The sequence below is a fragment of the Struthio camelus genome, chromosome 21 (genome assembly GCF_040807025.1).
Source record: "Struthio camelus isolate bStrCam1 chromosome 21, bStrCam1.hap1, whole genome shotgun sequence".
Taxonomy (NCBI): domain Eukaryota; kingdom Metazoa; phylum Chordata; class Aves; order Struthioniformes; family Struthionidae; genus Struthio; species Struthio camelus.
The window spans coordinates 1,779,873-1,803,639 of NC_090962.1; the positions used below are offsets into that span (position 1 = coordinate 1,779,873).

General features: G+C 41.2%; 1 protein-coding gene across 5 annotated transcripts in view; it reads right to left on the reverse strand.

Annotated features, from left to right (window-relative positions):
- PRDM16 (PR/SET domain 16) overlaps positions 1-23,767 on the reverse strand; it is a 346,662-nt gene that overhangs the window by 156,146 nt on the left and 166,749 nt on the right. For all 5 annotated transcript variants that reach the window (XM_068915931.1, XM_068915929.1, XM_068915932.1 and 2 more), the window contains exon 3: positions 13,369-13,419. In XM_068915931.1, the coding sequence (XP_068772032.1) occupies positions 13,369-13,419 (51 nt within the window). The remainder of the gene's footprint in view (positions 1-13,368; positions 13,420-23,767) is intronic.

The window sequence follows — 23,767 nt, forward strand, 5'->3', positions numbered from 1 at the left end:
AGGCCCCCTAAAACCTGGGCGGCTAGAAAGGCTCCCAGGAAGCCATCGGCTCGATGCCCTGTTCTGACGCAGGACTCTGTACGTCTAGTCCAGCCTGACAGGAACTCGCCTGACCTCTTCTTAAGAGCCTGCAGTGGCCTATACGTTATCTTAGAGAGTCTATTCAGGTGTTAAGCTCCTCTAATATTTCATTTTTCTTAACATTTAACCAAAATCTGTCTTGCTTGTTACAAGGCTGGCTGCTCCTCATCTTACTCTGATGGATTTATGATACGGATGATCACCCTTTAGCTTAACACAGTATATGAATTTTAGTTTCAGCTGTTTAGTTCACGGAAGGCCATCTGCTTGCCTTCACGCAATTTTCCAGCCGAAACAGGATCAGATCTAATTTATTTAAAATAAATTTTTGGGTTTTTTTCTTTTTTTAAAAGGAAACGCCTACTTCGTTAAGCTAGACATTTAAAGAAAATCAATCAAATGCTTGATGTGCTGTGTTAGCATGAAAAGGGGGAGCACTGTGTAAGCACTGTAGATACAGGTGAACTGTTCTATGCGAGTTAAAACAAACTGGGGGAAGAAGGGCTGCTAACAGAGATAAATCATGGCTGTGTAAAGAAAAGAGAGGTATGCTATTCACACATGGGAAAAGAGTTACCAAACAAATGGCTGCCATAATTTAAGAGTTTACACATTTAAGCATCACGATAAAGAGCAGGAAAAGCCCAAGGCTAACAGAACAAACAGAGATACATGATGATGCTAATAGTGAAGGTGATCAGCCGATTTCTTTTCCTATCCAGAGTCAAGTACATTTTCTGATTGTCACTACATATTAATTTAACTACATTATCTGAAAAATACTCTCCCTCTTCCAGGTCTAACGTAGTTAAGGGGTTTCCTTCTCATCCTCCAGCTGACTATTATCACACTACAAGCATTTCTTCCCAATCATTCAAGTGGATCTGTGCAGAACTGCACCCATCCGAAGGCAGTTCTGAGGTAGGGGGCAAATCTACCAGCACTGTGATCAAGCATCGTTTGGTTATCTCTGCCTTTTTGGAAAAAATCGCTGGCATATGGGTTTGTTAGTCATAATATTTACCATTCACTTACTATCTGACCTTGAGTGTACTCTAGTCCTCCTCTAAAATCTGCCCTTCATGCCAACTGTATGCACTTCTGTAGTTCTCCTTGGTTATGGAAGAATCCATTTAGACATATTAAAAAAAAAAAAGCCTTTGCTCTTTCATTCTACTAAACCTTCACAACAAAGAAAACACACACTCAAAGCCTTGTCTAACTCTGAAACGTCTCTGAACTTTCAGAGAAAAAGAAAAATCCTTCAGCTTCTTTTTACATTATTTGTGTACATAAGCTTGTAACACTTTAAAACTTTGGCTGGTACGAGGAACAGAACAGCGAAAACACAACAAGGAAACCTATTTCTTGGGTATTTCCAGTCCAGTTAGTGTAAGGAATTACAAGAAATTAATTTAGAAAAAATGCCATGTGCAAGATTTTCATCTATGTTTTTCAGACCAAAGGGGTTCAGATAAATTTCAGAGATGCATTCAAACTTCTGAGAAAGCATCCAAACCAAACAGACTTCAAACCTCTGACATTCATCAATGACCTGTTTGCCAGCCTTCCTATCATACAACAAAAATTGTGCAACAATTTTAATTCACAGGAACACAAACATTCATGAGGCAGATGCTTAACGCCTCGGTCTAGGTTCAGAAATAACGTACACAAAAAACCTTTTTTTTATGACTTTGCTAATCTGAAAAATTCTTGTTATCTTGATAATAATAACAAAAATGTCTACTTTTTAATATTATGACTTTTTTACTGTATTTAAAACACTTAAAAACCAAAATTCATCATCTAGTTGTGTGGATAAGCAAGTTGGGGCAAAAAACAAGAGAAGCGTCCTGCCTAAAATCACCCAGCAAGGCCAGCTTCAGGATAAGGATCTTCTGGGCTTCTGTTGGATGTCCCTACTGTAGATACTAGGCAACTCTATGGAGACATCACCAACACAGCAGCGTCTTGGAAAAGCACGTATGATCTTAAAGCCTAATGTTACCATAGACCAGGGTTACCCAATTTTTACCAAGGGCAGTATAGATATACTGAGGTCTGCTTAGCAGGACGTAAGATGCTGTCTTCAGTACAGCCCATCAAAGCAATGAACAAATTAGTATACTGTGAACATTAGAGAGGAACTGCGAACATCACAAGAGGAATGGAGGACAGAATACCTTTTAATTCAAATTAAAAGTTTTTATTGGCAAAAGGACCAGCAAATATAAGCTACCAGAAATAAATTATTTAGGGTGGAAATGTTCTGGTCAGCAAAAGACTGAAAGAAATGATCTTATTAAAGGAGGATCCCAATCTACTAATGAAAGATTTTTGCATCCTGACTGCAGGCAATAGCAGGGGATTGGACAAAATAACCCAACAGGTCTGCTCCAGACCTCCATTCCTCCATTCCTATAGCAAGGTGAGAAAGAAACAACTACCCATATTAAGCATATGAGCTAAGAGAAAACGAATAATGTCAGAATAATGAATATTATAACTAGAGACAGACTGAAGCAGAGCTGCTGTGCTTCTCAGAAGTTTGACAGTGTTCTCCTTAGTGCATAAACTCATATGGCCCTGGGCCTCATCATGTATGAACTATTTCTACCAGCATTTCAGGATTCATACCTTGCAAGATCCCCAAGACAGAAAAGTATTAATCTCCATTTTAAGGAAGTGGTAGGTGAGTAGGAGCATTGCATTTGCCAATATAACACAGCAGGTGGCCTAAACCATTGCTGGGCATAACTACGGAAAAATAAAAAATGTTCAGGGAAGCAAATGAGCAATGAAAGTCAATACTTTCCTGGCTTTATATAAATATATGCAATTGCAAGGGGAAATATGAAAAAAGAAATATTCCTCTTGATTACTTTTTAATTCTTAAGGAAACGAGAAGTAGATCGCTATAGCATATAGTATATCATCATAAAAACTACTTTCTTACAACGGTATTATCTAATCTTTCAGCGTTTCTACCAGACTGCATATAAAGAAGAATTAAGTCTTCTTCCAGGTGATGCAAGTTGAATTCTAAACCTAAAATTCCACTAGAAATTAAGAAAGAGCATCAATTCCATTAGAACATTTGTTTCACTCTTCTGGAACAGAAGGAATTACAGCAGCAACAGGGTCTGAAATGTTCTGACAGCAGATGTGCCTATCTATCTCCACAGTAATTAATGATCTGGAAAAATTCCCTCTAACAAGCTAAACTCACTCTTCTCTGAGGCCAGCATTCATTGTAATAAAACCCTGAAACAACCAGCTAACTCATGAGAATAGGAGAACCTTGGCTTCCATATGACACAGGACTTCTCATTTTCAATTACTCACAAGACACATTAAGCCTAATCATAAGCACGAGAAGAACTTATTCCAAAGGGTTTAGAGTATCTACTCCACAGCTTTCCATACTTCTTTCCTATACCTTGAATTTTATTAAAAAAAAAAAAAAAAAAAAAAAAAGGATTGCTTTCCTTCCTCTCTTACCCAAGTGTTACTCTTTGGATTTTCCTCCTGGCAGCTATGAGCTGCTTCAACATGCAGAATTAGAAAAGATCATGAGATAGAACTTCTGGTGTCCTTGATTTTCTCTTACACTCATCATTTCTCTCTGTCACTCATATTAGCAAACACATTGCCATCTTACACTACATCATAAAAGCCTGGCTTGTGCAGGAAAGTTCCCTGAAACTACTGTAAAGCTCACAGTGCCAGGTTTCCTTTTATGATTGCTGATAGTTACATTTAAGTCCACTTTCTTAAGTAGCCTACGTGGAGTTTCAGAATAATTAGACCAATCATTTGGGTAGCCAAGTAAGGATTTAAGCACTTATTTTAGTTTCCAGTATTATTATTATTTCATATTACTTTTTATATGTGACCTTTCCGTATGCATTCACAGCTGGTCAAATAGTACATGAAAAACTGTAAATTTCATACAAATGTAACCGCAATTCAAACCCCCCTCTGCTGCCCATGTGGACAGACGTTGTCAGAAGAAAAATTCTTTGTTATTAAGAGAGAGATGATGTTCATTCTTCTTGGCTCAGGAATCTAATCAGGGGGTTTTCAGCACTTAACATCAAGCTAAGACTGGACAGTCTGTGTAAGCTACTCGAGTCATAACTGAAGATGGCAAGATAAAAGTTCACATTTCATGCTATCCTTTCCATTCTCTTATATGCAGAGATATGTGGTAGTCTGTTAGAAAGAAGGGGGAAAGAATAAAAATGAAAACACCGCTATCCGAATTCTAGTTTGGCAATCACGCGGATCATTTTTAGGTCAGCGTGCACAACTTTGACGTAATTACAGAGAGCCTTAGCTTGCTTCAGGTTTTGTATCCTCCCTCTGAGGAATACCTGCACACACGGAAAAATACAGATGTGCCAACTTCAGCAGGACCAAAGTAGCAGGTCCCTTGAATCTCACGCTGAACCTGCTGAGCATAAAATCAGGGGACAATCAATGCATGTAGAGGCAACATGTGGGTTTTCTGGACGCTAAGCAATCAGGGTTGTCAGCTGTAGACCACAACCCAAGGCAGAACAGATCTCACTGCCTCCACAAGTAGAGCACTGGACTAACGCTGACAGAATTGGTAGACCTGAAAACGAGCAATGCTAGATTACAGTCTTGGACAGGTTGCATTTTCCTCACCTGGTGCTAAAGACTAGAATTGAAAACTCAGGATCTTGTGAAAAGAAACATCCATACTGAGTAAAAATTTGCTTAGGACGATTAGCAAGCATTAAGACACAAAGCCAACATTTTCTCATTACCCTCAAATAAGTCTAGTTTCATTTTGCAGGTTTGAGCGCACAGCATTCATTCATGCAACTACTACATCTACTACAAACAGCAAAAGGAATGGCTTTGATTTACTTAATCATGTGTTGCTGTTGCAGGTGGAAATTTGCATGGATAAAGAGAGAAGGTACTTCCCAACATTACTGAATAGCTGATGTCCAGTAATCATTTTTCTCTCAAGCCTGTCCTACGAAAAACAAATAGGGGCTTTTTCACAGAGCACATACTTTATAATCCGATAAAATCTATCTAATCTAAAGCCCCATCTCACTGACTCACCAAAATATACTACACTCCCAGAATATGCATGGGGCAACACTCAGATCTTTACCGCTCTGTAAATCCTTGATAGTTTCTAGAGCAAAATATGAACACAAAAAGAACAAAAGGTGAACAAAAGCTTTTTTTTTTTTGTTCTATGACTTTTTTTTTTAATTGTAGGCCACTGGCATCCAGGTCTCTGCACAGGCTTTTTATTTGAGCAGCACCACAGCTGCTAGGAGCAAACCTCAAGTCGTACGCTTTGCTATCCCCCCTCCTTTTATTTTCTCCCCAATTACTGTCCAGTTTGTTATTTTTTAACTGGAGAGCCCTTATAGGCCTCCTACCTGATACAGACTCTTCTCTTTAACAGCTGCACGACGCGATTATCTGAATACCGCACACACCTCAAGATCGCAGATGACGTTAATAGAACCGCCTGTTAGGCAGGTAAGGTATAGGATAAATCCTCACTCCAAATTCCGTTCTGGAACAGAAGCCTGTCCTGTTCCGCGTACAGTATACTGTATACAACCTTGATGTATATTCCAAACACCGCGTAACCAGCTCGTGGCAACAGACACGCACTCGCAGCTCCTCCCTTCCCCGCGGTATCAGTTGCGGCCCTCGGAGCCCTCCCGCTCCGTCCCGCGCACCGTTCTGCATCCTGCCCTAACTCCAGGAATGCCTCACGGCACGTTCACCCTCTGCAGGCAAAGAGGAATTGCACAGTGGATTGAGGTGGGGGGTTACCTTCAAAGTTAACATACAGTTTTGAAATCCCAGAGGCTATCATTCCAAAATTTGTGATGTTTTGTCTACTCTGGTGATTTAAGGTTTGTCAGAAAATGTCAGAAAGGCCATGAGGCCAAGGGCTTCCTGATGACTGAGGATTTTCTTTCACATGACCTTCCTGAAGTTGATTTTGGGCTCCAGACAGTGCTGCCTTCAGCTCTGACAGGGGCCGGCTGGCAGCAGATTCATGGGGATCTCTAGGGCATTCTGGCATTTTTAAACTGACTAGAGGCTGTAATACCTCCTAATCATCCGGAATATTATTTCACTGGTAATCGCCTTACAGGCGGTACATAAATGCCAGCCTTCTACTTTGCAGCAAATTCCCTTGCTAGAAAAGAGTATGTGCTCAAAAGGATGCAAGCAATTAAAAACATGTCTTGGTTTAAATGAATAAGCGCATACGAAGAGTATTCTGCATTTCACACATGGCATTATAGGTGGTTCTTTAAAAGGGAATCACGGACACTATCTACATACACAGAGAGACAAGCAGGACCGTGAGAAAAGTGCCAAGGTAGTTAACATGCACTTGTGAATGTTTTCACAAACACAAAAAAGTAAGAGTCTCCTTAGCAGGATACGCAGGTTTCATATTATTTAGGAAGCTCTTAGCTATAAAAATGTTTATGAATCCTAACTTTACATACATCTTTAGCAGAACTGATTTCTCGGTGAAAATGTCTTAACAAGTCTTCTTTATTCCCACGGTTCCTGGGAAGGGGCTGGTGCAGCCAGGCAGCTCGGGAAAAGGCAATTCGAACAGGTGAGTGAGCCAACCGCACAGCACAAACAAAAGCCATGAACAAAGTGAACTGATGAACACACCAGAGGCCGCAAAATATTTTACCACGCTACTCTGTGAATACTGATCAATACAACATAAGATATTTTAGGTTAGCACGTACCAAAAAAGGACTATAACAAATCACTTGACCAGCTAGCTAGTGAATCACCATTTCTGCCTTAATTAGAATGAGCCTGCACTGATTTTGAAATATGACTCTGATGCTTATTATAAATTACTGCTGGAGTGGTATTTGTTTTTGTTTTTGTTTAAGTAGACTGCTACTCAGGCACCAGGGCTTAAGCAAGACGGGAATCTCCACTTGACTCTCCTATGCACACTCGCTCTTCAGAGATGCAGCACACCGCAGATTCAAATCAGTGCGACTGATTTTGTTCGTTTTGTCAAGGGAACACAGCCTCTTGTCTTCTCACTTCCAAAAAAGCATGCCTGTTTTTGTTAATAACTTGAGGCCACCTTAAAGACAACGTATTTATGTTTGAGATGCATTATAAGAAGGCAAGGTGACCTCTCATAACTGTCTATGCCTGAAGTCAGATGGACACTTTTATCTTAAGAGACACTGTTCAACAGAGATGCATGTCATTTAGAACAATGTGTGTGGATAGCTCAGTAATACAGTTCCTTCGGCCACTTCCCTCTCAGACACACTATTCCCTTATTCAAGAAAATAAAACAGTGGGCTATAAATTAGTGTCAAAAGAATTAATTAACTTCATTGCTCTCTCGTTTAAACTGGTGACTGTAATGATTTAAATATGAACTCAGCTGGAGTGGAAGGGAGGAAAAAATCAACTTAATTTAGAAAAAGGTCATATTTATAATGATGTAAGGAGTTCACACACTATCCATACTTTGCATTAACTTGCCAACAGAGAATATGGTAATTTGCCATCAATCACCCTAATCATCTGTACCACTCAGGCTACTGAAGATAGAAACCCTTGCTGAAATATGCCACGTACATCTTTTTGTGATGCATGTGACTACAGTTCGCTTGAAGGTACTGGAGATACTGAAAGAGAAAACTTAACCACTGCTAGTCGTCTTAACTTGACCTGATTTACAGGTTCAAAGCCCCAAGAGGCCTCTTTATAGCATCATATCATACACACACACACACACACTACACAATCAGAACGTCCAGCCTAGCCCAAGCAATTGTATCAGAGAAATTAAGCCCACAGTGTTCATCCTGCAAAATAATTTAACCACTACTTTCTTCACTGACTTCTCTGTGCCTGCTTTACACCTTTTTTTACTTCATAGGCTTCATTTCAGCAAAATCAAGGATGCAAACTTCTTAGAAGTACTTAGTTTCCATGGAAACCTAAGCTGACCGCAACATTATTGTTCTCAAGAGGGAACTGACTTTACTATATGTTCATTCACTGAATTAATGGACTCCTGGTTCTTTTATTAGCAGCTCTCTAACAATAGCAAGAGAGAAATGTTAAAAAAAGGACTCTCAGACGACTGTCCACTCTTTTGTCCAGGGCTTAGTGGAATGACGCAAGTCTATTCAAGAAAAGATTATAAAAATCAACTCAAAGCTGCCTCTGTTTGTGGCAGCTAAACATACTTTGATTTCATAAAGATATAACCTACAAAACAAGCAAATTAGAGCTCTTCGGGAAACAGTAACTGCAAGGCAGAGATCATATTGAAACTGGATTTTAGCTACGATAACTGGATAGCGCTGAACAGTCTCACAGGGGCTTGTGAGGCACCATCCAGCCCCGGTCTGCTCACCTTGCAGCTCTGCCTTTGAACGCTCAGGGGACTGGTGCATTTTGTAAGGGGGAACTCTCCTTTTTTAAGCTAAACTTAAGCTCACAAAAACAGGTGGTATTTCTGGAATAATTAAGTTCTCTCTGCTTAATAGTGGTTCTAAGCAAGTAGGCAGACTTTTAAATACGTGCACTAAAATCTTGGTTTTGATTTTCAGTATACATAACTGAAAGATGAAGAAATATCATTGAAGTTTGGATTTCTTCAATTTCACTGACAGTTTTAGAGCCTCTTCTATTAGATACAGAAAATAAGTACTTTTATTACGTGTATTAAATATGGAAAGGCAAAGTAATTCTGTGTGAAGTGCTGCAAATCCAGGAACTTTGAACAGCTCAGGTGAAAATCTCCAAGTCAATCTCTTTCTGCATGTATAATATTATGACAGACTCTGCTCAGGCCTGAGGGTGTACGGCCTAGCTAGTAATTGCTCCACAAAAGACAGTTAACAGTTCCCTTGCTCTTCTCTAACTACCTTCCTGACTGCTTATTGAAGTCTGATTTCTTACTCCTCTGGGTCGTCATTCATCAGTCCTAGAGATCCCACAGGGAGCGACCGCCCAGACCTTTCCATATCCCTCGTTGCCAGAGGCCATTTCTGACGGCCCCTGATATAGAAAATGTCTTCACAGCAATCCGGTGGGACAAAGTATGGTTATAATACCCAAATAATCATTTTGCAAATTATCATAATTATCAATCAATCATCTGGTGTGAACAATGTGCTTCTGAAGTATCAGATGGTTTGTGTGACCTGTAGCATTTTGTATATAATATTAAACCGAGAGGGATTTATGGACCTATCTTGCTTCATATCTGTAGTAACAAAACATTGCTAATTTTTTACTTTTCTTTTAGGAATGAAAGCTTTCATTTTACCTAGTTCCTTGCTTACTGCTTCATACTGGCTAAGAGGTCAAGATATCTAATCTCACACAGTTTCTAACAGTAATGTTATTTAGAAAAAAATCTGTGTTATTTGGGAGAAGGAGATGAGAGAAGGTGCTGAATAAATTACTTTTAGTTTATATGTCATCAGCACTGTATTACTGGCTTCTTATATTTTGCAATATAAAAAATGGAGTCAGCCAAAGTAGGGGAAAAATTGTTTTTGTTTTCCAGTTTGTTTGTTCTTTTTTTTTAAATACCAGATTGAATCCAACTCTTCTGAATCTGATAGCATCTCCTGCTCCCCGTGTAGTACATTCTTGTTAATGGATAAATTCAAGCTCTCCAGAAAGTCAAAGAATAAATTTAAAGCCTTTTGCCAAACGCCTATCCTATTGGATTTTGATAAGATGGCTATTGAGCTTTAATAATGTCTTCCATCCTTTTTCAGCTGGCCCTTAACATGTCTCTTTATTTGTCCCTAAAGCCTCTTCAGCGATGCCTTTTTATTACAAGTCTCTCAGCTTGCTCTCAAGGGAGACAGGGTCGACAAGAGTGATAGATAGATAACTCTATAGATTATCTCCCACAGATGTTTTCTCTCCAGTAGCCCCTCAGGCTATTCCCTCTAAGTAAACAGAAACTAAATAGAGAGTCTACTGAAGAGAGAAGTCCCTGAGGTCTCTTGTCACCACAGTCAGAAAAACAGCCCATCCAGAAGAGGTTGGCTAGAAGCTGCATTACACGGAGCCTCCTTCAGTATGATTCTCCAGCCGTCATCCAAAGTGACTTTTAGAGAAGAGATAAATATACCTAGCATAACCCCTCAGAAAACAGAGTGCTTTGTAACAGACACTGGCATTGTTTCCTGCCTGAGGAAGTCCAAATCCTTCTTCTCCCTCTCAAAGTTAAATCAAAATGACAATGAAGATAATGACATCAAAAAGTTGTCTTGTTGTATTCAAATGCAGTGGAAACGCTATGCTTGGAAAATTCAATATGTGAGCTGCTGTGTAAACAAAACAAACGTAACTGCAGGAAAATGGCTTGGAAAAAAAGAGTTCCAGAAATCTGGGGCAAAATACTCTTCCTCATGCATAGAGATAACTCGCACAGTTGTGCACGTCTGAACGGATGCATGCAGTTCACTAAAAAAAGCAAATCTTCCATTTGAGCGTTTCTTTCAATTAAACAGTTATTTAAAAACTAAACAAAAATGCTGAGGTGCTCATGTATATTTATGCCAGTTAAACTAAGTATCAGTACGCAAAGTAGATAAAAGAAAAGCTTGGCAGGAATAAATCACGTCTTATTCTATGACATAACACATTTCCAGATATGGAAAAATGATCGTGGGTATAGGTCCTTTAATGATATTGCTGAAAATCCTAATTCTTGAGACAAACACTAAGGAAAAAATCAGCCTTCTGGTGTTATCAGTCCCAGAAGAAATAAGAGTAATACAAACTGAAAAACACTGGGAATAGTGGGAAAATAATTCTTATTTAGCTCCAAGCCAAAAAAGGGCCTACTTTATTATATAATATAATAGTTGTTGCTCTGCTGTGTCTTCAGACTTTTCACTGCCTTTTAGTGTATGAAAAGCTACATAACAGAACATTTTTTGTGGTAACTTAACACCGAAAAATAGCACTGGGGTCAATTTTTAACCAGAGATTTCTTCCTGCACATCTTTCCACACATCCGCTGCTATTGTGCCTCCCTTTCTTGTTCAATTTTATACTATGTTTTTACGGGTTTTCTCTCCCTTCTACTAAATTTTCCTCTGTCTAGCCCTCGTTACTACCCACTTCAGAATCGGTGATACAGCAGTCAATCAAATGAGCCATGAAAATTATGGTACCTCTGCTTGGCTCTGACTTGCTTTTCTCCTAGTTGAACCTGGCCCACCCCACTCCAGTTACACTGGTCTTCAGTCACCTTCTCACCACCAACTTGTCCCTGAAGGAACAGGAATAAAGTGAAGTCAAATCTCAACTACTGTGTCTTTAGGGACATGATAACTGGATGATTTGGAGAGGTTAGAAAAGGAAATCTTCTCCCAATCGGGTTTGGTGCCACCGGCGTAAAACCCTATTTAGCAAAGAGACTACTACTTACAAACAATTTTAAGATACTAAAAAATTGTGCAGAATGATTTTTCATTCTTTATTTTTCATCTTCTTCTGACTGAAAAGCTGTCTAGCAGTAGTCTCTTCACAAGCCATTAAGTTTAGACTTGAACTCTTTACCTTACTGCTTTGACCTTTTTTACCCCAGCTGTAAAACCCTACTGCCCATCCTTCAATAAATTTATCACCTCATAAACTCCCACTACTGCTTCTCTACAATGCATTTAAAAGAAAGAAGTGCAAGGGCAGCCCCCCACCCCCGTCAAATATCATAATTGTCCGGTTTTATATGTAGTGTACAGGAAAATATTTGAGGACACAGTATATTTCAAAGAACTGCAGTTTTTGCAACATTCGCCTTTGAAATAAAAGTACTGAAGTGTAAATAGGTAATCCTTTCAACATATAAAGCTGACAGTTTAATGTTTCCTTCTACTCCTGTTTTGTACAAAGCCTTGCTGTCTTTCGGGTTGTGTGGATTCAGTGGGGTGCGGACGTGGAGTTTATTCGTGATATTGTAATTAAAGACGCTGAAAAAGGAAGAGTTAGCAGCCCAGGACCAAGGGGACTTTACTCTCTCTCTGTGATAACCGCGTTACGATAACAAGAACCTGCCGCCTTGTCACCATGTCTCTTCAGACAAAAGGATCCCACTGAGGCACAGACAAACACCGAATGAGTTACGGAGATGAGCAAGGTAAAAAGTTCAGCAGTGCTGCGATAGGTCCTTTTGCAAGGTCATCGGATGGTCAAAGGACATCTCATACTGGAAACCTGAGTTTCTAAAATAAAAGCTTATTTTTCTCAACACGGTGAGCATCGAATGGTCCATCCTGGGCATAAATACCTTCTCCCAGACTGACTCTGGAGCCTGACGAGTATCATGTTTCACCATGCTTGGCAGAGTGACACAAGTGTTTCCTTTTAACTTTCAGGGTTAAGAAAGAGCATCGAAAATGCCCTACACGGATGAATAAAAAAGGCAGTTGTTGCAAGTTCCAATTTAAAACACGCTACACTTTTAAAAGCTCGTATTTTCTGACTAGATCTATGAATAGCCATGATGAGACAATCACATAGGAAAAGAATAACAGCCAGCTCATTACTTCGACAAGGACACGCTACCCCTGTGCACGGTAACGTAGCTATAATCAAGTACAACCTGATACGCTTTACCTTAGTAACACCGTTAACCAGAGACAGCCGGGGAAAAAAACGTCGTTTTAGCGTTCCTGAGAGCAACCCTCAGCTACGGAAACGGGTGGTGCTGAGGCCGCCCGTTAGCGGCCGGGCTGCGCGGGGCTCGCGTTTTCTCCAGTCGTACTAGCGCGTGAGCACCGCAGCGTGAGGAAAGCGCTGGCAGGAGACCACACTAGTTCAACTGCACCCCTTTTCCTAAATCCACTCCTCTTCCCTGGGACTTGGCAAAAGCCGTATTCGCTGGGTGAACTGACCCCTAAAAATTTAGCACGGTTAAGGAAGGACCAACATCATCTTTTTCACTGAAACAGAGAGAAATGAGCCCTTTGGGTTCGAATGGCAGCTGTTCTTACGGCGGCTGAATCGAGGAAAACTTCAAGTTATTATTTGCTTTTCCATACATACTGCAATCACAAAAAAGGCACAAAAATACACCAATAAAACTTCAATACTTCATCCATAAAAGCAACAGCAAATACTGGAAAACTTTGAAGACGTTAGTGTGATACACAGCTTTGTTTAAAAGTGAAAACAGAAAAAAGTCAAATGGTAAAGCAACTTGCATAAGAGTAATCCATATCCTACCTTTTTTATGTTGCCCTCTTGGGAAGTCACCTCAGGATCCGTCAGTATTTGCTAAGAAAAAAGAAAAAAAAACAAGTCAAACTTCAGCTGAGAACGTTAAAAAATAATAAAGATTATTATTATACAAAAAGGCCAAAGCCGCCTGCTTCAGCAGAGCTGCAGTGGACGTTAGCGGGAAGCCCCACGCCAGCACTGCTCCCCCTCGCTCTCACACACTTTCAGGTTTTCAGCGACTTCTAAAAACAACTTCTTTACGTTTGGCTGGCGTGAGCGTCTGCGCTGTCCTCCCAAAAGGCCGGTGGCTCGGACCGGGGAGGCCGCAGCACGGCCGGCACCTCGGAGCAGGCCACCGCGGCCCGCCAGCCGGCCCCCGTCTCTGGCGGCGTCCCTCGGCGCGGGCCTGAGGGCCGCCGCGCTCCCGACTCCTGGCGGCCTCTGTAGCTAACCCCGAAGCGTGCACCCTCCATCTCCTGCAGCCAGGGGGTCAGCGCAGAGCTCGGCACCCATCCCGGCTGCCGGGCCACAACCCGAGGCCAGGGCGCTCGCCGCGCTGCCGCAGCTGGGCAAAGTCCTCCGACTCCGGCTGCCGACCGGCGAGCGGGGCTACGGACCGTTCAGGAGCTGCTGTGCTCCACCTCAGCTCAGATCCGGGGCGCCAGGCCTTCAGGGGGGTCACGCACCTAAACTTTATATAACACTGGATAGCTCCATCAAGATAAACACGCTCTATAAGGACTCGATCAAGCAGAATCACAGAATGGTTTAGGTTGGAAGGGACCTCTGGAGATCATCTAGTCCAACCTCCCTGCTCCAGCAGGGACCTCTAGAGCACATTGCCCAGGATCACGTCCAGACGGCTTTTGAATATCTCCAGCGAAGGAGACTCCACTACCTCTCTGGGCAACCTGTTCCAGTGCTCTGTCACCCTCACAGTCAAGAAGTTTTTCTTCATGTTCAGATGGAACTTCCTGGGTTTCAGTTTCTGCCCATTGCCTCTTGTCCTGTCGCTGGGCACCACGGAGAAGAGGCTGGCCTCATCCTCTTGACACTCCCCCTTCAGATACTTGTACACGTTGATGAGATCGCCTCTCAATCTTCTCTTCTCCAGGCTGAACAGGCCCAGCTCTTGCAGCCTGACCCCAAGCATTTAAACAGTGGCACTGACCTCAGCGGGGATCTCAAATGTCTAAGGTTAAACATACACTCAAGCGCTAGGCTGCGGTCAGGGTACCCTAGGCCTGGGCAGCGTATTTTGGCTAGCAAACAACAGCAAAAAAGCTCAAAGGAACAGAGATCAAAATGCAAAGAGATCAAAAATAAAATGAGAATGGCTACATCATTTACAGGGATTTTACTCCAGAAAGAAGAAAAGGAAGGAAAGGGCCAAGGGCTCTCTGCGTGTAAGCTGATGTGACTCCGCTAAAACCAAGGAAGCGCCGCTGCGGTTCAGCAGCAGCTGAGGATTTTGGCCCAAAGTTCTTAGGCCCCTTTGACCACGTCAGGGGAGATCAACCAAGTTACAAATTTTGAAGAACGTTGGCAAATGTTTCCAAGTTCAGCTGTAATAACAACCTGTCATATTTTATATAGTAGGAATCCTAAACTATTCTGTATTTTACATCAGTTTTAATAGATACTGAAATTGCGGTTTGGAAAGCAGCTGACTGCAAACAGGACCAAGAGGTGACCACCAGAGCAACAAAACCTGGTGCGTTCACATGTGCACATGCACACGCTCCAGCATCACCATGACATACTGGGAGCTCAATGTACCGTTAGAAGTACGTGCCACCACGTTGCTGGGGAATCGCTCACAAGCGCAGCGCGCTCACAGCTCCCGTTACTTTTACTGGAAACTAGTGACCCTCAAAAGTCTTCCGAGAATGAGGCCACGAACCTTTCAGAGCCGGAATATAAATATACCTATGCTTAATTGACTTAAAAGCCTGCACGAAACACTGCCGCTTCCAAATGAAGACGCAACTATACTTCTTATATGCAAAGTACCTTGAAATACAATTGCTGAAGTATGTGCAGAGTACATAATCCACCTATTGGACAGGACCATAAATGTAGAGGGGAAAAAAAAATAAAATGAAGTGCAAATTGGGCTGTGGTATAGCCCTATATAAACAGCCTTAACAGTCAGGAATTCCTGAGTCTGAATCGAAATGCCAACACAAGCTTCCTTCTTTTGGTTTGGATAGACCTGGGGCTCAAGGGACAAGTTGTGTTTCTCAAAGGATATTTAATCGTTTTTCTTCAATTCATAGCAGATCCCAAATTTCAAAAATTCATAGAGAACAGAATTTCTGTAAAAAGTGTTTCATACTCATCCAAAAATTGTGTTTCTACAGAAAAGAATCACTGGCTTTTTACTCTAAATATTAATATAAACTGTGATAGAAAAAGTGAAATAAAAAATTGTTTCAAGTGGAAAAGTAAACTTGTTCATGCAGGAAGTTTCTAAAGGGTGTATTTTTGACAAGGTGAAATATTTTTTCAGTTTCCTTCTAATACAGAATTTCTGGGAAAAGAAATCCTGATTTCATGAAGAATTTTACTTTCAATGAAGCCACATCCACACCCAAGCTATCAGAACATTTACCTGTGGGAAAAGATATTTTAGCAATGGTGGAAGATTCGGAACTATTTTTAGATGATATTTCTCATCCTTCCAAACATAATATTTACACTAGACTTCAAAAAAGAAAGATGATCACGTTGAAAGTGCAGCAGTATGGGACTACGTTCTGCCGCAGACTTTCGGCCTGGACATGTCACTTAACCTGAAAGTGCCTAAATTTTCTATATCACCTATTTGCCCAGGCGGGCAGAGCAGGCTGAGGGCTTGTCAGTGAAAGAGATTTTTTTTGCCCCCTCCAGAAGACACAAATCAAAATCTACTGCCGTCAAACCATAAGCAGGGTTCTGACAGAGCCTTCAGCAACCTTCTAGGGCTCGGGGGGAAATTTCAAAATTCCGCTTTTGCATTCCCAGTTTGGAATGGAAACTTTTTGCAAATTCCTTTCTAGACATACGACAATTCAAGAGTTAGATCAGCTCAAGGAGTTCGGCTTCTGTTGCGTGCACACTGTAAGCTCTGAGGGGCAGAGACTTTCCTGTGAGAGCTTTCCCTGCAGCAAAAGGAGATGCTGGCAAATGCAATGCAGCCATGTAAATACTATCTCCTATTTAGAAGAGAAAGAGAGAGAAAGTAAGTAAAGTAAGTACCAGATGTGATGTTTATTAATAAGAATAACAAAAGATACTTTGAAAATCTACTCATTAGGTAATTTTAGCTCAGGCTGGACTTCATCTTACGTGAATGCCATAATACTAAATACAGTGCTTGACATGCACAGTGAGCTGTAGTTTTGCAGTTAACACAGATGTTCTTAAATGTACTCAGAATTTACACCATATGCTTTTTCTATCAACTGATATGTTGATTTTAGGCAAAAGAAAGACAACACGTCAGCAGCAGCCACGTTAGAAAAACTTGTGTTTTAGGAATCTGGTTGGAGGTATCGCTCCTCCGAGTTTTGATGAATTTCATTGCGTTTCTCTTCCTGGGTTCAGAGAACTGGTGGCAACAAAATCCTGACTTAGTTACATTAGTTAGGGATGTGCTATAATTTTTGCAAAGCCTCCTGAATGTATACTAAACATGTCAAGTAACACCATGTGATTCTTTTTGAAAAACAGTTTACAAGCTGGCATTCTCCAGCTGCAGTTAACCCTAATTTGATTACATTACCGAGACAGATCACAATGAGCTTATGTAAATAGTAATGTTATCCATTCATTCCGTGAGCTCAGATAAACTGTCATTAAAAAAAAAAAAAAGCTTAAATAGGCATGGCTTGATGTATTTAGCAAACTCTGAAGGCAAAGAAGATGACAGACTAGAAGCTGCCTCTGTTACATCACTGTGAATCTTGATTTTTATGAAGTAATTCCAGATTTATACCCAATTGCAGGTAGAAGAGAATGCCCAATAATTCCACAGAAGTTACCGTGTAGATAACACCACTTATTAAAATTACTTTTTATACGTTATCATCTCCAATTCTGTAATAAGGCTTCAATACGTGAAAGGATCACATCACTGCTGAAGCTAGTGAGACTTAAGCAAGTGCTTCAACGTGTAAACCACCGCTTAAGGAGCTGCGCGAGGTCCACATTTCCAAAGCTACTCTGCTCTACGCCCACTTTGTATTAGCTGCTTGCAGCGCCCAGCCCCGATTAGCCGAGGTGCACCGTTACATGGACAGTGCTACAGCACTTGCAGCTCTGCAACCTGGCTTGTGCCCCCTGCACTGTCTTGCTTGATCCTACTTGTTCTTCAGGAAACACCGTGCAGCTCGCAAACAGTGATCTAGACCATAAAAAACTATCTTGAAAACAGCTATTTTGCCTTAAATTAGCTCAGGGACTCTGACTCTTACTTGAACACAAGCTCACATTAATAATTCAGATGAAATCACAGGTGCCTAATTTGCTGTTGTTAACAGCTAAATTATTCTGCTGGACTGAGATACCACAAGCACACTGCATGCTCATCCTGTACACGTGTGAACACCAGGGTATGCACAGCAAACATCCCAGCTTGTTACAGGCATTAAAAAATAAACGTCTCAGCTGTGCTGCTGAGGAATGTTCATGGCGAACAGTGTCCCCAGCATGGTACGGTGCATCCTAGCCCTGAGCGGGCATCAGCCACCTCCAGGAGACTGTCTGCTCTCTAACGAGGAAACGCTCCTTGTCCATCGGCAGTATGCACCAGTTAAGGCGCGCTTCACAGGCCGGTGGAGCTACCTTTTCTGTCCAGCCCCCCACAGCAGCTCGGGCGTTCACGTTCTTCACCTACCTTGCGCACCCCTATTTCAATCCAGCTCAGAAGAGAACACTTTTATTAAGCTATGAATCTTGTTAATCATACTTTTCATTAATTATTCCTTTAAAGTGCTATCCTGCAGAAAGTTCTCTCCTGCAAAGTCCTGAGAGCACTGGCCCTGATCCAGTCAGATATTTAAGCAAGTGAGCAGTATTACAGAAATTAATAGAAATAGAAACGTTCACATATTTAAGTGCTTTTCTGGACTGAGCCCAGGAGTGCAAAGCACCTTGCAGGACACAGCCCTCCAGTACAGAGTACCACAGCCCACCTCAGGTATACTGCCAACGCTGCCACCGCCAGACGCCTTGCACTGAGCTGCAGCACCTTTATTTCCACAGGAGAAGGGCCAGCGCTCAGGATGCTCCCCTCCAACGGGGTTAGCGTGCATAATCTGGGGCACGGGGGGAAGGGGGCCCTACAAAAAATGAATCTTATTGCCAACTGTCTGCCAGTATGCATTGTCTCACTTGGCTCTAACACATACCAACATTCTTTATAACTTTCGCCTGGCTCTATCTGGTTTTAGCCAATGTTTCAGTAACATTCCAACTCCCTGGAGTCCAAGGACAATTTTACAAGAAAAGCATGTGATGTATTTTTCATTGTTACTATTAGCCAGAGACAGGAAAAGCCATTACTCATTATATTGACAAATGCTATTGCTGCTGCAGGAGAGAGCTAATCAACGCTGCCATTAACAGCTCTCTAGATTGCAAACAGTAAATGCACAAGAACAGGAAAGGGTTTATTTGTTTATTAACAACTTTCAAAACAACCCATTTGCAAAATTTGAAATGAAACCAAAAACCTGTTTTGTGCGAAAGGCAACACTTTGGCACTTTCACAGAAAAAGAAAAATAAGCTGTTTTCTAGCTCTTTCACGCAGTTTGGCATTATACATAAAGCGCCTTTAGCCAGGTTATCAAAAACTCACTGCTACTTTGCAGCAACTGCTTTTATCACATACTTCAGATACCTGATTAGCCAAATATGAACATTATCCTGGATACCACAGAACTTTGAAATGGCTTATGGAACCAATATCACATCTGCTGAACTATACATACCCATTTTCAAAGTATCCTTAAGTAAAACTTTTAAAAAATCTGTAAATTCTGTAGGTTCTGAACTCTGCTTTATCTCCCTCTCTCTCTATACATATACACACACAAACATATATCTGCTTTAAAAGCCTATACAGTGAAGCCCAAAGACTAAGTTGCCTGAAGTTATATGGGAAATCAGTGGCAAAATTCTCAACCTTTTGCCCTTACTAACTGAATACAGAGCCTCCCTAGTCAATAAATTGGAATAATTAATAATCTGGTTTATTGCCACCAAAGCTATGAAAGTCTTGAAATACAAATGGAAGTATCAATTCTCTCCTGGGCATGAATGTTATATGGGTGGTCAACAGGCCTGATGAGTTACAATACCTTGTGCAAAAAGCATACGGGCGTTAATCCAGTTCCCTGATGTTATCTGAGTATTAGAGGGAAGGAGCCGGATTAATATTACTTTTAATCCAGATGCTTTTGGTGTAAACATTATCATCTGTAGCCTGCACATCTGCTTTCACCTTTCAGTGCAAAGATACTTTCTTTCCCTGAGCTTCCTGATGTTCCCCATGAGTAATGGCCATCTTTGACACATTTTCTCCTCTTCAGAATGCAGCATTACTCAGTTATGAACACCTTGTCTGGACATGCCTTTAAAACAAGGGCATCCCAAGACCCCTCCAGGTGGAGTTGGGGAAAAGGTCACAAATGATACATGTTGATGAAGGTCAAACGAATTGATTAAAAAAGCACTGCAACGCTACTTGCACATACAAGATTAACTCTGTTGGTAAAAGACTTTGAAGACCCAGGAGGACGAGCGAGACGAGCTTCTGAAAACTGCTAGCAGCGTGGCACGGGCTCGCCCTGGCGATGACAGTAAGCACGCTGCTGGAGTTTGTATTCAGGTGCTGGAACCGTCCTTTGAAGCACATCAGCTAACAAGCCTACAGGAGCTACGCCAGAGACGCAATGGCCTTTCACAGCCGAGCCGGACAGGGAAGGAGCCCGGAGAAAGAATTCTCAGGCACTAAAATAGTTTTCTGTTGGGTCCATTTTAGACATACAGGCATCTCAAATCACTTTGTAGCCAACGGTTTATGAAAAGTTTACATTTTCTGTGGTAAATAATTTTGTGAAGTACTACTGAATCAAGGAGATTTTCAATAGCCCGTCTTGGGAATTTCAAAAAAACCGTGCCTGGAATGAAGGGGAACGGGCGGGAGGAAAGCTCTCGTCTGAGGGGAAGAATTTCCTTTCCCGGCTGGGTGAGTGAAGGAGGATGAACAGCACCGCGCTGACTGGCAAGAAACAGGCCCAGGGCTGAAAGGCGTACAAAGAACAAACCAGCTAGTCCCTGCTAAGGGCAACCTGAGCGCAACTGGGAACACTCAGCCCAGCTGAGGTTTGTGGACCGGTAACGGTCTGTAAAGCCAGGCTACGCGCTTCACAGGCCCTTTCATAACCACGTATTTTTCAGACTTATGAAAGTCTGAACAAAAAGGTGGTCCAATCCTGCATGAAAAATGTTGAAAATTAGCAGGGATCCATGGCCCAAATTTTCCGGCTACCTGTCTCAAGGAGCACCTCTGCGCTTGCTTATGCCTTATGTCTTGTCCGGCTTTACAGAGGACTTTTTCCTGGTTGCCAAATTTCAGGAGAACAAACTGCACTTTGTCGAGGTGAACCATTACAGGTTATTCAAAAAGGTGTGCCGAAGAAAGGCACGTCCTAAGTCACGGTTTAGTAACAAACAGCACCTTCTTGTGACAAGAAGCAAACTTCTAAGCACTCAGAAAGGAGCGGGGAAACAGGGTTAGCTGCCGCTGAAAAAAGATGAATGTCAAACATTAAGAATAAGAATAAAGCCTGCAAGAAAGAAAATAAACATTCAATTTCCACACATGGTATCGCAACTTCTGTATCACTTTTTAAAGAGCTAACTGCTCCATGACATTGGCGTTCGACTGCAAATAGCAGGAAGTTGAACGGAATCTACTGGAGAGCAGTTCTAATAACTTCAGTACGCTGAGGACTTGAGACTTTCAGCCAAGACAAATACGAGAGGGTACTGATTAGCAAATGTCACCATTTCTCTTGCCAAGCACTCAGGGGCTGGTGATAGGAGAGTATTAAATATAATCTCACAGTCTTTAGGGGCTGTTTGATTTTATATTGCATTCTTATCAGGTTCTTAACGTCCAGTGTTAATGAGCATGAGAAATGCACTTGATAGTTTGGCAGTTTTGCTAAAAGAGGCAGCGGATCATTCACTACATGTGTTCTCTGGATGCAAACAAGAGATGCTTTTCCCTTTCAAAGGACTCCAAAGTAGGGAATCCTCCATCTATTCTTTTTCTCCATCTCAGTAACCTAACATCACCCTTAACGACCTTTTATTTATAATGCTCAAATAAAACCAGGTTTCACCAACTACAGAGAATGAAATCTTTAAGGACCTCGGAGTGCAGACAAAACATTTATGTAGTAAGCTCGCACCCGTTGCATTTCTTTCTGCAGCACAGAGATCTACTCTTAAAAAAAGAGCAAGTCCCCGTTAGCAATATGAGCCTTCCCAGAAATGGTAAAATATTGGGGAAAACGACAGAAACAATAATAAAATAAACGTTCAGATTCCCAGCGACCCATCAGTTGAAGGAAATAACAAATCCAGACTGACAGTATGTTTGGAGAACTCTAATTGTGTTTCAAATACGGTACTGATGACAGCATCAAATACTTAGCTAGCAAAGTAAAGACCAGTCAAAGTCCCACTGCAATCAACTAAAACCTAATCATGACCCAATGAACCTGGGTCAACCTTTCCCAGTCCTAAAAAATGTGTATAATGAGTCCCATTCACCAGAATGAAACTAGGCATTATTCAATGCACAGGTGGAAGAATCAGCTCTCACCTTTCTCTTTCCTATGAACACAAATACAACTGCTATTATTTTTGGTGGGAGCAGATTGTAGTCCCTGTTACTTATTTTCCTTGGAGAGCTGAACTCCATACCTGGCAATTTTTTAAATGAATTACAGTGCTTTCTCCTCAAGTGTTAAGGCCTAATTTTCACTGTAAAATAACTCAGAGTTACTTCCCTTTAACTCTTTCTCCCCCATCCTTCTAAAACTCAGCAAGAAAACCACCGTTTGAAAAGGTCACTCTAAATTAAATTCCACAACAGGATCATTTAAAGGTGATGTTATGGCAAAGTATCCATGTAACGAGCTTGCCAGCAATGCAATCTCCCTGATACATGCAATAAAATTTGGGCAGAAGAGGACTGCCAAAACAGGAACACCACAGAAGCTCATTACTTGACTGGAGAAGGAACACAACAGAAGTATCTCTTGAAATGAGACCAGACCATGGAATTTTCCCAGAAAAAGAAATGAGGACATAGTGAAAAGTCAGGCATGGCTCTGACTGTCAGGCAAATCCAAAGATCTCTAGTTCTTTTGCAGGACGTTACACTCTCCATCAAAAGGGGATTTAGCTAAGAAGGTAGATATGAAATCCAAGTTCTCTCAAAGTTCAAGAACTTCAGAATACTCTACTGTACAAGGAAAGGTCAGGCACAACGTCTTAGCCTGAAGAACAAACAACATCCAGAATTCAGGGATGAATTTGACCCATTCTAGACCTTTACATGATTTTATTTAGCAATATCTAAGTACTGATGAAGTAAATAGCAAAATAAAATAGGGAAGTAGCAAAAAAAATCCTTTTCTCCCACACACAAATCATTTTTGAGTATTGAAAACATTCAGAAGATTTCTAATTTTTTTTTTCCTGATTCTGGAGTTTCCTCTGAACTTCCCAATCATGGATGGCTTCACATGCAAAGTACTGTATTCTGCTACAGCCAGTAAAGAAAAGTCCTTCTGAATTTTGCATCTCAGCTGCAGAAGCATGGGAACATTAGAAGTGCTGCAGAAATTTTCATGACGTTTTACAAGATTTTACCCTCATCTCTACAATAAGATTCCCTGAACCGCCTAGATAACTTTCATCAGCTAATTGTATAGGTGCAATTAGGCCTTTTGGAGTTCAATTGCTAAATTCCTATTGCTTTCGATGGTACCACTGAGTAAAGGGTCTTTTCATTAGTTGTTAGGCTTGACTAGAAAGAGAACGTGCCTGAATTTCACAACTAAAAAAAAGTCTTTCTCAACATTTTCAGAGTAACCTTGAATATCTAAGGGGATTAAAAACTTTGCAGGTAATTAATAATTCCTACTTCTACTGAGGCAAGGAATAGTCAAGAAATGGTCTGTTGTCTAGTATTTTGCCACTTCATCAAAATTCCCCCGGAAAAAGAAAAAATGTAAGAGTAAGAAAAAAGGAAAATTTTAAAATTAATTCCTAGATACTATTTTCAAAATGTCTATATAAATATAAGCTTGAACTCTTTTCTCCTGAAGAGAAATTTCC